Below are 15736 nucleotides of genomic sequence, written 5' to 3'. Positions count from 1 at the left end.
GAGGTGATCAGGCAGGCAGAGGGGTTGGGGCGATCAGGCAGGCAGGGGAGCAGTTAGGGGCGAGCAGACAGTTAGGCAGGGGAGCAGTTAGGGGCGAGCAGACAGGCAGGCAGAGGGATTAGGGGCAATCAGGCAGGCAGGCAGAGTGGTTAGGGGCAATCAGGCAGGCAGGCAGAGTGGTTAGGAGCAATCAGGCAGGCAGGCAGGCAGGCGAATGGTTAGGAGCCAGCGGTCCCAGATTGGAGATGGTGAAGGCTGGGCTAAGGGACCCCCCACCCCACCACCACCCCCTGCACGAATTTCGTGCACCAGGCCTCTAGTACTAAATAAGCAGCAATCAAGAAAACAATTCATATGTACAAGCACTTACTAAGACATAAAAATAAGTAGGTACAACAGAACATGGAAAGAACTACAGATTTTGAGCAAGGCAGGAATCACCTAGTCTATGGCCATCATTCTTAAAATGAAGAACAAGGCCAGAGATCACATAGGACTCTCAAGTCACACGCAAGGATGGGCTAGAACCCATGATTTCTAATTCTAAAGCCTCACCTTGCCACTCTGAATCATGGAGTGTAGTACCTACTGATAGCATCTACAGATAGAAATTAATACAATTTCATCAATCAATAAACCCATTCGTAAGACTACCAATAATTTGTCCTAAAAGCCTGCTAGTTTGTTGCTCCTAAGATCTCTGAAGAAAGAAGCTGCACTCTTACTGGTCAGGAGCACCAACTGTGGAGCCACCGTGCTTAGGTTCAATTGCTGGACTGGTATTTACTGATTACGTCACCTTTTACAGTTATTTGACCTTTGTATGCCTCAGCTTACTACTAATCTATATACTGGGAATAATACCAGCACCTACCTCATAAGATTGCTGTAGGGAATAATTAACATCTGTACAATAACTAGGATAGTGCCTGTCACATAGTGATTGCACAAATATTAAACTTTCTCACTACATAGATGATGTAGGCTTAGCAGAGCAGTGTTCATTACTAAGTCCTTGGACCACTTCTGTATGCTAAGGTACAGTAGATATGGCAGACATAGAAATGTCAATACTGCCTTTAAATACTTCAAGACAAAATTCCTGTAATCATAAAACCAGATTCAATTTTTATTTCTAACTTCTGGAATATCGAGAAATTAGTTTCCTCGGTCTGCCTTTCTCTGAAGTGGGTACAACGAAGCTTGTCATCAGTAAAGCTAGCATGTGAAATCCCTGGGGGCAGCTGAGAATACAGGTATTTCACAGATCTGTACAGAGAATGTAAAACTTACTGTTCAGAGTCATAGTAATCCATATGCTTCTTTTTTTTGTTGTAAGCTGCAACACGAAAGGGAACTATTTCCAGAGTGATTAGGCCAGGGGCCATTGTCAGCACTTTGGCGCCGTGAGTTGGCTCGTACAGGTCCTTCCCCGTTTCTGGATGAGGCATGCCAGCGGGATCTCGTCCAACAATGTAGAAATTGGCTCCTGCCACCATCCTCGCTCTGCAGTGCCACTGGACCTGGAATAACAGTTTTCCTATTAGATCATCATGCCTTTATGACGAGTCCTTAGAAATAGTAAGTGAATAATAAATAAATATACTTCTCATATGATCCAAATTTAAATGTATAACCTCGGGAAGCCAGAAACAGAACTGGCAACCCCTCACCCTCAAAAAAAAAATCTAAAAGTATAAATGTATACAAGTGTTTATGCATACATGTTTATATTATTTTATTTAAAGGAAATATGTGAGTATAAGTGTCTACATGTATGATTTTACACAACTGCTAGATATTATTTATGTATAGTTCAAAATCTAATCCAGGAGGTCAGAAGTCAGGTAGAGATGGATCCTTTCATGGAGGCAACTGGAAGGGGCTTCTGGGATAACTGTAATGTTCTGCTGTTTTCTTGTCATTTTCTTGAGAGATAAACCGACAAATTAAATTGTATATATTTGAAGTATGCAACACGATGACTTGATATATGTATATGCCAGTGATGGCGAACCTTTTGAACTCGGCGTGTTGGCATTTTGAAAAACCCTAACTTAACTCTGGTGCCGTGTCACATATAGAAATTTTTTGATATTTGCAACCATAGTAAAACAAAGACTTATATTTTTGATATTTATTTTATATATTTAAATGCCATTTAACAAAGAAAAATCAACCAAAAAAATGAGCTCGCGTTATGAAATATTTACCACAATCAAATTAACACAGTCATTACCTCACAGTTATCTGTGTGTAGTGAGAACACTTAAGATCTGAGCAAATTTCAAGTATACACACAGTGTTATTAACGATAGTCACCCTGCTGTATAGCAGATCCTCAGAATTTATTCTTTTTATAACTTAAAGTTCGTACCCTTTGACCAATTTTGGAAATAATAGAAATTAACACAATTTCATCAGTCACAGGGAGATAAATTCATTCTACAAAGAATTTTATCATCAATTAATCACTTCGCAACTTTAGTCCACGTTGATGTCAGTTCTAAGAGTTCTAAGAGTGCCTGATAATGCTCTGTTTCTGGATCTGAGCCGAGGGCTGGCAACCAGGCTGTGCTCACTGTAGAAGTTCATTAAGCTGTTTGTACACTGTGACTTCGGTACTTTTTCTGTTATACTGTCATTGGTTAAAAAAAACTACTCGATGAAAATGATTAAACTAATTTTACTACTTATATAAACTGGTACTGAGAAAACATGTAGCTAAGTGACTATGACCAAAGATACCAGGCAAGAATTAAGGCATTTGGCCGCATGCAAAACTAGCTTTGAAGCCCATACTTTCACATTAAGACATAGTTTAAAAACAAAAATCAGTCTAACAGCTAGAAGTTAAAGTAGTAACTGTAAGAGATCATCATTCTCATTAAAATTTGAGGTAAATCCAAAGTTTGACTTGGCCAATTAAGTATGGCGCAAACCCAGGTCTAGAAATCTGTTTTTAGCTCCCTTTCTTTTCATGTAAGGCTCCATTATTTAGTGATTTTTGCAAAAGCATCTCTGTTCTGCATGAAAATAAGGTAACATAATGAACACTACACATCGTTTTCATTTTCTCTCTCTTGACGGTTTCTCTTATAACAGGTACTTGAATATTTATCAACATGCCTAGAAAGCACAATAGCACGAGGGCAATCACCCCACCCCCGAACTGCTCACCCTCCAGAGTTTGCTTTTTCAATTGTTACTACTGATATCTACTCTTTATTTCCAAATGACGTTCATAAACTGCATGTCTTGACTGTTTAGTTTCAGATACTATAAAATGTAGACATTATTTCCACATTATTTTTCCTACTATAAAAGATGATGCTTGGCTTTTATTCCACTCTCATTCCCTATCCCATTTATCCAATAAATACAGTGATACATTTTTGGCGAAATCAACATTCACCTGTAAAAATAGATGTTTTAAGTAAACTAATATATGAAACATGTGAGCAGTTAGAACAAACAGTACCTAGTACAGAGTAAGTACACAACAAATGTTAGCTGTTATTATGATCTTTATTTTATTCCCCTCCTTGTACAACTGTTTGTTTTTCCTAGAGTTAATAACTGTCTTGATTTTTTCCACTCGCTTAATTTTCCATATACCTCTGTGTCTGTATACCGGACTACCCTTCTTCCTAAGAACACAGTGAAATACAATTCTCAGCCTCCCTTGCAGTGTGACCATGTGGCCGAGTTCTGGCCAAAGGAATGAGAGCCCAAGTGATGTGTGCCACTTCCAACTGAGGAACACTAACAAGCCTCCTGAGTGCTATCTTAGTCCTTCTCTCCCCATTTGACAGCTGAACAGAGAGGACCCCAAGGTCCTGTAACTACACCTTTTCTGCTATAGCATTAATTCCAAGTGCATTGAGCCACAATAAAATAAAAGAAAAAAGAAAAAGAAAAGAAAATTCTGCTCACTCCCCTCTGCCCCTTCACCGTAGTCACACAAAAGACCTTTGCTAATTCAGACTCAGAATTTTTATCGAGGTCAGAATTTTATCATCAATTAACCACTTTGCAACTCTACTTAAATGAAAAATCTTTTCTGCTGCATGCAAATGAATGGCTGCTTGCACAGCATTAAACTAAAAGGGCAGTCTAAGTTCTCTGAATTTAGGTAAACTTACTTTGCTCATTAAGTATGTATGTCTAGGCATTTAAATCATTCAAGTACCAAAAGGTCCACAAACTGCAAATGTATGGCTTAATTTTAATATTTAAGGAAGCTCAGATTATTTAATCCAACCACCTCCATCCTCTTAAAACAAGAGGAAACTGAAGCCCAGAAAACTTAGCACCTTATTGGGTCACAGAGCACGTGGTCGGTGGCAGTGGCCAGTTCTAATTTTGTCTTGTAAAATTACCAATTAAATTGCTCTTGGACTTCTAGAGGTTACATGAGTAAATTAAAGGTAAATACACCAAACAAGGAGTCAACATTCTCCTGCAGGTGACCTGAATTATTTTAATGTACAATTTAGTGAGTGGTTTCCCCATGAGAATACTAGTAAAACTGTAACAGAAGTGAATAAGCAAAACATGTAACTCTTCCAAGAATATGTGGTGTGAGTTAACTTAAAACCTACTGAAATGGTGATATGCTTTAATCAAGAGACTGCGAGTCAGCCCTGACCGGTTTGGCTCAGTGGATAGAGCATCGGCCTGCGGACTGAAAGGTCCCAGGTTCGATTCCGGCCAAGGGCATGTACCTTGCTTGTGGGCACATCCCCAGTAGGAGGTGTGCAAGATGCAGCTGATCGATGTTTCTCTCTCATCGATGTTTCTAACTCTCTATCCCTCTCTCTTCCTCTCTAAAAAATCAATAAAATATATTTTTTTAAAAAAGAGAGACTGCGAGTCAGTCCGAGCCCTTGCTGCATCTGGTGAAGCACACAGGCTGTGGAGTCAGGCTGCCCTAGAGTTGCACCCTTTAAGCAATTTCCTTATATAAGCCTCAGTTTCCGAATTTATAAAAAATGAGGATAACACTTAACACATAAGATTGATGGAAGATTTGAAAGCACTCAGGACAGCACCTGGCCTTCAATAAAGGACAAACATTAAGGACAAACATCGCTGCTGTTACTATTATTCTTTAAAACATTCCCTGGTGATCCCAGTTGAATTAACTGCTTCCTAACCAGTGTTTCTAAAGGAAATCCATATGCTCTATGAAAAAGATGGCACACTGCCTAGAAGATGGTCACTGACAACCAGGAAGAGCTGTCTGTTTATCTTTCCAGCAGACTGAGGTCAAAATGTATTATTTATCTCATTACGCCCAGTGGCCAGCACGATGTCTGAATACTGAATGCATGCTGAAGAAACACAAAGCAACGTCCAAAGGCTTTCTGTAAAGCCTTCTAAGAATCGGTTGATGGTCAAGCTAACAACAAATGACTTATTTTCTGATTTCTTGAACCTATGTACCAAATAACAAATAGCTTTGTCACTTTTTCCTGATTATGCAAGTAATTTAATTCCTACTTAACAAACACTGCTGGATGCCTACACAACTGATTTCTCTTTGCCTTGATGACAGGAACTTTATTCCAGAGGATGAGATGCCAGGTCCCGGTCTTCCTTGCCACGCAGCCCATAGCTGAGCAAATTATGGGGCCTCTGGGGAAGTCTGCGGCAAGAGCTATGAAAAGCTTTTCTTCCCTAATACCATTCTCAACTCCCATTTATTGGAAATGTCTTTACCTTTATTTTTGTGAGAAAACAGAATTCTAGATTAACAGGCTTATTTTTTTATTTTATTTTATTTTTTGCTGGTTTTTCTTAATGATGCTAACCCATTGCTTCCAGTTCACATTGCTCCTGAGAAGTCAGGCATCATTCCTACTTTTTAAAATATATTTTTATTGATTTCAAAGAAGAAGGGAGAGGGAGAGAGAGGTAGAAACATCAATGATGAGAGAGAATCATTGATTGGATGCCTCCTGCACATCCCCCACTGGGGATGGAGCCCGCAACCTGGGCATGTGCCCTGACCAGGAATCAAACCATGACCTCCTGGTTCATAGGTCAATGCTCAACCATTGAGCAACACAGGCCGGGCAGCATCAGTCCTATTAATTCCTTAATGTTCCCTCTTCATCTCTCCCTTCCCATCACTCTACTTTCAAGGTTCCTCTTTATATCATTAATTTTCATCAGTCTGAGTACTATGTGCTTAAATGTGGTTTCCTTTTATTTTTTCCAAGATTAGAGGTTTCTTGAATTTTTAGGTTGATGTTTTTCACCAATTTCAGAAAGCTTTCACCATCATTTTTTCAAAAACTTTTTCTGCCACATTTCTCTGTCTCCTTCTCTCAGAACTCCAATTACATATATGTTAGATAGCGTAATACTGTCCAGTTACTGAGGCTCTGCTCATTCTCCCCATGCATTTTCTTTCTTTTTTCCAAATTATTTACATTAATCTGATTTCTAGCTCACTGACCAGTTCTTCTGCCAAATGTAGTCTGATTTTAAATCTGATTTCACTTCAGATACTATGCTTTTTTCATCCTTGACTTTCCATTTGATTTTTCTTCGTTTCCGTTTGTTTTTTTTCTGAGATTCCCCATCCATGGATCCTATTTTTCTTTAAAAAGCTTTAATACTTTTTTGGTAATTCTAACATCAGCATCATCTCAAGGTCTGTTTCTAGCAACAGTTTTCATTCTGCACTGTAAATCACACTTTCCTGTTTCTTCCTATTTCCAGTAATTTGTTATTGTATGTTGGACTTGTGGAAGGTTTGTTTTAAGGAGGTAATTTGGAACCTCTTCTTGTCTTTCTGAGGCTTGGTTGTAAGCCTTGTTGGGCAGGTCTAGCTTTTTTTTGCCTTTTTTTTTAAATCCTCACCCAAGAATATGTTTTTTATTTATTTAGAGAGGCAGAGAGAAAGACAGAGAAGGAGAGAGAAAGAGAGGGGGAAAAAGTAAGAGAGAGAGACGAGAGACAAGAGAGAGAAGAGAGAAGAGAGAAGAGAGAAGAGAGAAGAGAGAAGAGAGAAGAGAGATGAGAAACATCAATCAGTTGCCTCCCGCATGAGCCCCAGCCAGGCGTCAAACATATAATCTGGGTATGTGACCTGACCAGGAACAGAACCTGCCACTTTTCAGTGTACGGGACAACACTCCAATCAACTGAGCCACACTGGCCAGGGCAGGTCTAGCTTTTTATCCATCTACTGCCTCTCAACTCCAAATTCACCCAAATTATTTAAGATAATGGATTGAACTCTGTAAGCATTTCATCATCAGCAATCACAATGTTAAATTTTACCAGTAGAGGGCATCATAGGAACACTGTAGGAGGAAGGGGGTATCATGGTGCCTGTGTATGTGCATAACTGGTGGCATTCTGGCAAACCCAAAGTGCATAATCCTTCATAACCTCAAAGCCCTAGCCTGAACCCAGTGACCACTTTGCTGCAGCCCTCCTAATGCAGACATAGTGCACCCCAGGCCTCCCAGCAGCAGGGGCTCCCTGACTCCCTTCTGCACCCATCTACCAGCCTGGGCTCACCTGCGCCCAGAGGATTGTTTCCTGCGTCCCTATCCACACCAGCATCACACACTGTGCATCTCTCTGGCAGCAGTGGGCTCCCAAACACCCTCTGGGCACCTGTCTGTCAGCCTCAGTTAGCCTGTGCACCAGAATTGTTTCCTGCTTTCTGGTTTTGTGAACCAGTTGTGGCCCAAACAGTCCACTGAATTTTTCCTCCTCCCACTGGGATAAAACCATAGCTTTTTCAATGAGGTCTGGGGCCAACTCTTAGGGAAGGGATCCCTTTTACAAGTTTGTCCTTCCTTTAGTAATCTCCTTCAACCTCAGGGTACCCTTTAGAGTTCACTTGACGTTTTCACAGTTATTCCACTACTGAAGTTTGATAATTCTTTAAATTTTCCCTATTCAAATTCTGTGCAAATTCCACCTCTAATGGGACCCAGACAAATACACTGTCTTGGGTATAAAGGGTGGTCTTTGCTCTTAAGGCATGTTTTTCTGGTGTCTCAGTTCAATGCCTGGAATGTTAACAAGGTCTCTCCATTTGAGTTGGGCTGGAACGTCATCTTCCAACACTGTGTAACCCGACCTATAGCATCCTCACTCCACTCTAGAGTCTCGCCCTGCACAAATGCAGTCCAAGGAACATTGGGGAACATCCTCTGATGAGCATCTATCTGGTGCCTCAGCTCTGTGCTGCGCCCTCCTTTCTGGCAAGCACTCTGCAGGTCTCAGCGGGTCCAGCAGCCCCCAAATCCAGGACCAATGTGTTCCACTTGGATTCCCACAGTCTGCGCCGTGGTCAGGAAACTACCCCAGGCACCAGACCAGGGTAAACAGAGGGTTCACTGTGTGTGCTCCCCATCTCTCAGGATTATGTTTCTGCACACTGCCTTCACACAGGTGTTTCACATACTTAATCGATTTTATAGTTGTTTTCAGGAAGAGGATAAGTCCAGTATCCGTTACCCCATTATGACCAGAAGCAAAAGTCTAGATATATTTTGAAAGTGATAAGGAACATAATTTTTGTGGACAGACAGGCATGGGTTAGGAGAGAAAATGATGATCCCAAGATCTCTGAAGGAACTGGGATCCACTGAGATGGCGGAAGCTAAGGGTAAAGTGGATTTGGAGGGGCGAAATGAGGCAATTAACACTTTAGGCATGGTAAGTTTGAGCTGTATGTTAGACACTCAAGGTGGTGGGATATACGGGTTTGGAGTTCAGAAAAGAGATGTGAATTACAGAGAGATATTTGAGTATCATCAGCATAGAGGTATCTAAAGCAGGGTTAAAAGTATTACATACTTTTAATCAAGTTGGGAAACAAGCAAAGCTAAATAATATATCATGTGAGCATATGTACATGTGATGAAAATGTGTGTAAAGGTAAGGAAATAAAAAGTACAAAATTCAAGACTATGATAATCTGGAGAGGGAGGAGAATGGCAGGAAAGTTATTTTGGAAACTATGGTGTTTCTAGGACTTAAGACTTTGATTCACACACACACAAAAAAAACAAAAAACCTGGCTCAATAAATGTGCTTCTCTGCTTATCATGTCAGTCACAGACCTTTTGTGGTTCCGTAGATTCAAAGTCAGTGACAAAGCAGACACTGAAGTGCATAGTGATCAATCTGCTTATGTGAATGAAAACTGGCATAAAATTTCTGACAGGCATGTTGGCAAATGTCAAAAACCTAAGCAATTCCAATTCCAGATGAAATTGAGAGGAGAAGCTGGGAGAAGCAAGTTATATTTCTCAGATCAGGCAATCCACAGTTGTTTACTCAATAATTTTCAAAGGTAACAATTATATAAATAATCACAACTTAATAAACTAACTCACAGACCAATGATGACAGTGCACCCATACACCATATACCACAAGTTATGATTAATCTAACTCTGTGCATCTGAGGTCCATGCAAGTTTGTTTTACAAAGCAATATTGATTTATGCTCCCACCATGTTTTACTTTTTCAAAGTAAATGGAGGAAAACTTTATTAAGGTTCCGAGTTCCCAACAAACTTAAAAGTAGATAGGGTGTCAACACAGCATTTAAAATAAACCTGAAAAAAGAAAACACATTTCTTAAAATGTAGCTCAAATTTTACCTACTCTGGTTCAAAGGGTTCCTACCTCACACTGCTTAAATATGTTTCAAATTACACAAACCACAATATTTTGTATTCATTACACAAGCTGGAAGAAAATTAAAGGATGTCTAAACTTCACAAAAATATTCACAAGATCTAAGATTTCCACAACACTGACTATATTTTTAAAGTTTTGCTTAAAATGTTTTTTTCCTGTCCTTTTATATTTTATTATGCTTAATTAAAACATGAACACAGCTCTTTATCAGGAAAGACTTTTGCAAGTTAGTTTCTTGACTAAGGAAACTCATTCATTGTCTGAAAAAGATAATATGCTCTCTAAAAGACAACTGTCAAAAATAAACAAAAAGTGAAATAAAAACTTGACAAGAAAAAAGACCTGTAGATGGTATTTTAGCCGCAAGTATTAATATGGCATAAATTTGCTGATCTTCACTCATTTGAATACAACTTAATATAAGCCAAAATAAAGAATTAAAACAGAAACATCTTCACTGAAATTATTCTCTTTTTGTCATTAGACAAAAGGCAAGAAGATCTTTACCCAATATCTGAAATCAGTGACTTATTTAGTCTAAAGTTGCATTTAAAAGTAGACTAATTAAAGGAGATAGGTGGAAGACAAAAGGACTATTTTCTTCTCCATATTTCCCACTTCCTAGAAACCGTTTTTATTAGCCAAATTAAAAGAAAACAAGAAACAAGCAGAAGTGACCAGTGAGTTAACATTTTAAATATAATCAAAACCATTAACAAACATGTATATACGGGGAGTAACTCATCCCTATTGAAAGAACAATCTATATACGGAAGTCATAAAACTAATTGTATGTAACAAACAATTTATATAACAAAACTTTAGAATACTCTATAACCCCAAATAGTACAATAATTGAATTGTTTGGAAACTGTGGTATTTCTAGGACTTAAAGACACAGGTTAGCAGAGAAAACACCTGGCTCAATAAATACCCCTCTCTGGGTGTAGTGTTAGTCGCAAAGACCTGTGATGGGCTCCAGAGATTCAAACTTGGTGATAAAGCAGACATCTACATGCACAGTGACCACCTGCCTGAATATTATACTCTTTTACTCCGCTTATGTGAATGAAAAGTGGTATAAAATTTCTGAAAGGCATGTCAAAAACCTAAACAATTCCAGAAATTGAGAACAGTATGCAAAGATGTTCACTTCAGGATTCATCACAGAATTGTTAATAATAAAAGATAGAAAACAACCCAAATCTCCTTCAATAGGGTGTGCCTATTGATTAAATTAATTTCCTAGCACTAGAAAACTGTGCAGTGATTTAAAAATACAGGAAAATCAGCCGTGGATGGTGTAACTCAGTTGTTTAGGCATTGTCCAGTGCACCAAAAGGTTGCTGGTTGATTCCCAGTCAGGCACAAGCCCAGGTTGTAGGTTGAATACAAATGCCAAGTGCTAACTAATACTGATGTTCAATAATTATCTCACTTCACCTTCAATTAAGGTTTGAGAATTGCCTTATCAAACTGCGTATGTATTTTTAATCTTTCTCAATTGAAAATACTGAGGATAATAATTTTTTAATCCAGCTAAACTGACCCATTTCTTTATATATTCACACCAAAATTTTATTTTATTTAAGTGTAATAAATTTTATTAAAGCCAATATTCTGTAAGGCAAAACTCTGATACTCAATTTGAAGTATGGTACCTATTTGCTTTGTTTAACAATGGACAGGTTATTTTGATTTTCTGAATTATATAAATCATCCCATTCGATTAAATGCCTTATTGATTGTAACGTGACTATCCCATTGATTGTGATCTTACTGGTTTTAGAAAGCACATTCTTATGTACCTGGAAAACAGGACAGCACAATTATCCTAAATTGTTTTAGTGGCCACAGATAATGCGTTCCAGTTGACTCAGTGGTCCCAAGACCAGGACAGCGCAATTACTCCAAATTACCTCGATGGCTCTAGATAATGAGTTCCTGGCAACCCAGTTGTCTCAAGACCCAAGGGCTCTAGATAAGGTGTTTCTGTCAATTCAGTGACCCCGAGACCCAAAACTATAATTAACATGCTTAATTCTGCTTCTGTAAACTGCTTTTTTGCAAACCAGGTTCCTCATTCCAAACCTTGAGATGTAATCAATACCTTTGTGATCTTTGCCTATATAAGTCTGGTTTTGCCACCATCTTATGGCTATAAGATTTGGGGAATGGCCCCTCATAGTCCCGGATTGCAATAAATGTGACTCTTTAATTCGACTTCTTGAGGCATCCTTCTGTGATTTGCGGGGTACATTACAACAAATTGGTCTATAAAAGAACTTCAGGCACAGAAACATTTTAATGTAAATGTGCACGTTTCCTTTTCCAAATTATCAAAAGTGCACTTATTTTAACACTACTAAAATTCTTTTTTTTTCTTTTTTTTTCTTTTTGCTAAAAGTATTACAAAGGGTATTACATAAGTGCCCTTTTTATCCCCCCCACCCTTGACAAACCCCTGCCCTCCCTTACCCCCCAGTGTCTTATGTCCATTAGTTATGCTTATATAGATGCATACAAGTCCTTCGGTTGATCTCTTACTCCCCTCCCTCCTGTCCTTTTCCAAATTATCAAAAGTGCACTTATTTTAACACTACTAAAATTCTTTAGAAAGTTATATCCATTACCTATTCTTGTTGGGTAAAAAAATCAATACCTCCATTCATCTTAGGAATTCCACGTCAAAATACCCTTCCCTTCTTTGTACCTTACATTAGCACATCACTCTAGTATTAATCTATTTTCTATAAATTCCCAGATCATAACCGCCTGCCTCTTGATTTCTCAGCAGTAGGAATCATTGTAAGCTCTTCAAGCTGACAGAGCTACTTAAACTGCATCAAGGCCTACAAGACAGGACATCAGAGCAGGAGAGAAAATACAAGTTAGTGTATTTAGGGAAGAAATAGTATAGATTACCTAACTATTGAAAAACCAGGCTAACAGAAAATATTAAAACCTGATGCTGCTTTAATAACAACAGATTTTGAGCTGAAAATCTATAGAAAAATCAGGAGAAAGAAAAAGGACAGTCTTCCCCCATGAGAAGCATCCTAAAACACCTGTAAAATCTACAATATCTCTGAATTAAAGTAGTCATTTTAGTTCTCAAGCTAAAAGTATATAAAATATCGGACTATACAGATCCCAATAATTACTTTCAAAATAAATCACCAGATCTAAAATGTTTTTATGATTCGGACTCAAAATTGCTTATCCAAAAATCTCAAATCCAATTTTTTTCCAATTTTATTGAGATACTAGTGGCCCTGCGCACCGCTGCTGCTTGCCTCAGCTGGCCGCCCCGCCACCACCCACCGCCACTCGCCCACCAGCCACTTGTAACTCTCCACCACACATTGCTCGCTGCCCCGCCTTCCTGTAGCTCTCTGCCACAGGTAGCTCGCTGCCCCACCCTCATAACTCATATTACCTCTTTATTATATAGGATAATTAACATGTAACATGTTCTATAAGTTTAAGGTGTGAAACGTGATGACTTGATTACCATAGAAAGATTAGTTAACATATCCATCTGAAATTCAAAAACCTAGTTTTTTAACTAACTTAGTAGCAAAACCTGACCAAAACTGACATGAAGTTATTTATGGGTTTTACTGATCCCACTCAGTGTGAGAAATCATTCACACTGCTACAGAAATTTCTATGTTCTCTATGTCCCAGACCCACCAGTAGAATACATGATCCCAAATAGTTTGGATAAGAGATTGTGGCCGAAACCGGTTTGGCTCAGTGGATAGAGCGTCGGCCTGCGGACTGAAAGGTCCCAGGTTCGATTCCGGTCAAGGGCATGTACCTGGGTTGCGGGCACATCCCCAGTAGGAGATGTGCAGGAGACAGCTGGTCGATGTTTCTCTCTCATCGATGTTTCTAACTCTCTATCTCTCTCCCTTCCTCTCTGTAAAAAATCAATAAAATATATTTTAAAAAAAAGAGAGAGAGAGATTGTGAATCTGTGTCGCACTGCTCCAGAAAAATGAATAAAATAAATAAGCACAAGACAAAATTAACAAGGATGCCACAGGGGGCCAAAGGTTACAATTAAAACTTGAGAATCTATGGCTCCCATAATTAGGCTCTGATCTCAAGAATAACATCTCTTTAAGCTATCAGAACTCTTGCAAGTGTTTATAGGCAGGAACAGATTTCTAACCTAACACATATTACTGCTCCAGAAAGATACTGGATAAAAGCATGAACTAATTAACTGACTATACGGGCATCCAGGTGGCAACACAGTAGTTCTGTGGTTGGCAGTTAGGCAGACATGAGCAGAGCAAGCACGATGGCCAGGTACAGAAGGTCACCAGGGCAACCTTTCAGTAGCTGGTCATTTGGTTCAGACCCTCCCCTGACCCAGTTCAGACCCTCCCCTGACCTTTCCTCCCCTGGCATGTCTCGTGGCTAGTCATGCAGTAAACCCCTTTGGAGGAGGAACAAGGGGTGGAAGAGTGGCCTCATGCGACTCCCATGTGATCCTTGCACAACCACTCCCTTAAGCATTAACCCCTAGGGAAAACATCTAGGCTTCAGCTGTCTTTCAGCTCCAGGCCCAGAAAAACAACAAAACCAGACAAGCAAGGCCATGGCTGACATCAGGACCAGCTGCAATAACTAATGACCCCTGTCTTGGTGCTGACCCATCAGTGGAGACCACAACCCTGAAAGGACACACCTGGAGAGCTGATGAATATTCTATTGAGATCCTCCCCTGGGAAATCCCCTAAAATCCCCACTCTTAACAGCCCTTAAAATGGAGGACCCATCTATGGAGCACACCATGCCTCTCCCCACCCCCTTCTCCCAGGAGTATTTTCCTTGTCTCTCTCTCCTAAGCTCTCAGGGCCCTTCTTTTGCCTCTGCATGTTGTTTCCTGAGCCCATTTCTGCTACAGCTCACTTCTTCTACCTCTGTGACGTTTCTAAATAAACTCTCTCTTATAGTTTGAGTCTTAGCTCTGAATTCTTTCTTAGCCAGAATTCAAGTACCAAGGTTGCTGAACTGAGGTCCAGACTGACTCTAGCAGTCTAACACCTAGTGCCCCACCTTATTTAAGGCTTTGTTTTCTGTGGTTTCAGTTACCTGCAGTCCACCACAGTCTAAAATTATTAAGTGGAAAATTCCAGAAATAAATGGTTTGGTGCCCCATTCCATTCTGACCAGTGTGATGAAACCTCATGCTCTCCCACTCCATCCCGCCCAGGACATAAATCCCTTTGTCCAAAATCTCCATGCTGTACAGGCTCCCTGCCTGTTAGCCACTTACTAACCATCTCAGTTATCGGATCAGCTGTCATAGTATCATACTGCTTGTGTTCAAGTAACTAAGTAAAATTTAAGTATTTTAATTAATGATGGCCCCAAAGTGCAAGAGTAGTGATGCTGGCAAACTGGATATGCCAAAGAGAAGGTGCTTCTGTTAACATTGTAATTAGCCAGTTTTAATATTAATAACTAGTGACCCGGCACGTGAAATCGCACAGCCCCGCCCACCTGTGTGTGCCCCTCCCACCTGCTTGCTGCCCCGCCTTGACATCCTAACCTCTCCACCCAGAGCTTGAGCGCACCTGGCCCCGCCCCCGATCCCTCAGGCCTTCTCTGGCCCCTTCAAGCCCCACCCTTGGTCCTGTGAGTCGCCTGGGGCTGGTCCTGCCTCCTCCAGGCACCTCCTTGCTTTCACCCTGTCTCTGGAGCAATGCAGCGGCTCCGCCCTGCCACCCATGCAGCCTCCTGCTGAACGGTTGTTACGGTGTAAGGGCGTCACGACCGGTTAGCATATTAGCTCTTTATTATATAGAATAACAAAGTAGCAAAGGGAAGGCCAGACATTTATAAACATGGTCATCTGGGCAACTTCACCTGGAAGCTACAACATCACACTCCCCAGGGAACCACCAATCCATTCCCTGCAAATCACTGGGGAAAGGGGTCCAACAATGAGGAAGATGGACACATGGGTAGTAACATCTGGGTAATGTAGGGAAGATGTTTGACTGCCAGTCTAAGCTGGAAAAAAGATAAATGGC

At 40.1% G+C, this 15736-nt stretch overlaps 1 protein-coding gene across 6 annotated transcripts in view; it reads right to left on the bottom strand.

Annotated features, from left to right (window-relative positions):
- Window positions 1–15736, bottom strand: part of PAPSS1 (3'-phosphoadenosine 5'-phosphosulfate synthase 1) — a 110037-nt gene that overhangs the window by 24757 nt on the left and 69544 nt on the right. For 5 of the 6 annotated variants that reach the window (XM_023760460.1, XM_006096589.3, XM_014462490.2 and 2 more), the window contains one exon: window positions 1294–1523. In XM_023760460.1, coding sequence (XP_023616228.1) covers window positions 1294–1523 — 230 coding nt within the window. Of the gene's footprint in view, window positions 1–555; window positions 599–1293; window positions 1524–15736 lie in introns of all 6 variants that reach the window. The other variant, XM_023760461.1, reaches the window with a different exon arrangement.

This window comes from Myotis lucifugus, unplaced genomic scaffold, assembly GCF_000147115.1.
Source record: "Myotis lucifugus unplaced genomic scaffold, Myoluc2.0 scaffold_182, whole genome shotgun sequence".
Classification (NCBI taxonomy): Eukaryota; Metazoa; Chordata; class Mammalia; order Chiroptera; family Vespertilionidae; genus Myotis; species Myotis lucifugus.
The sequence above is the reverse complement of the archived record's forward strand: the minus strand, read 5'-3'. Positions and strand labels throughout refer to the sequence as shown.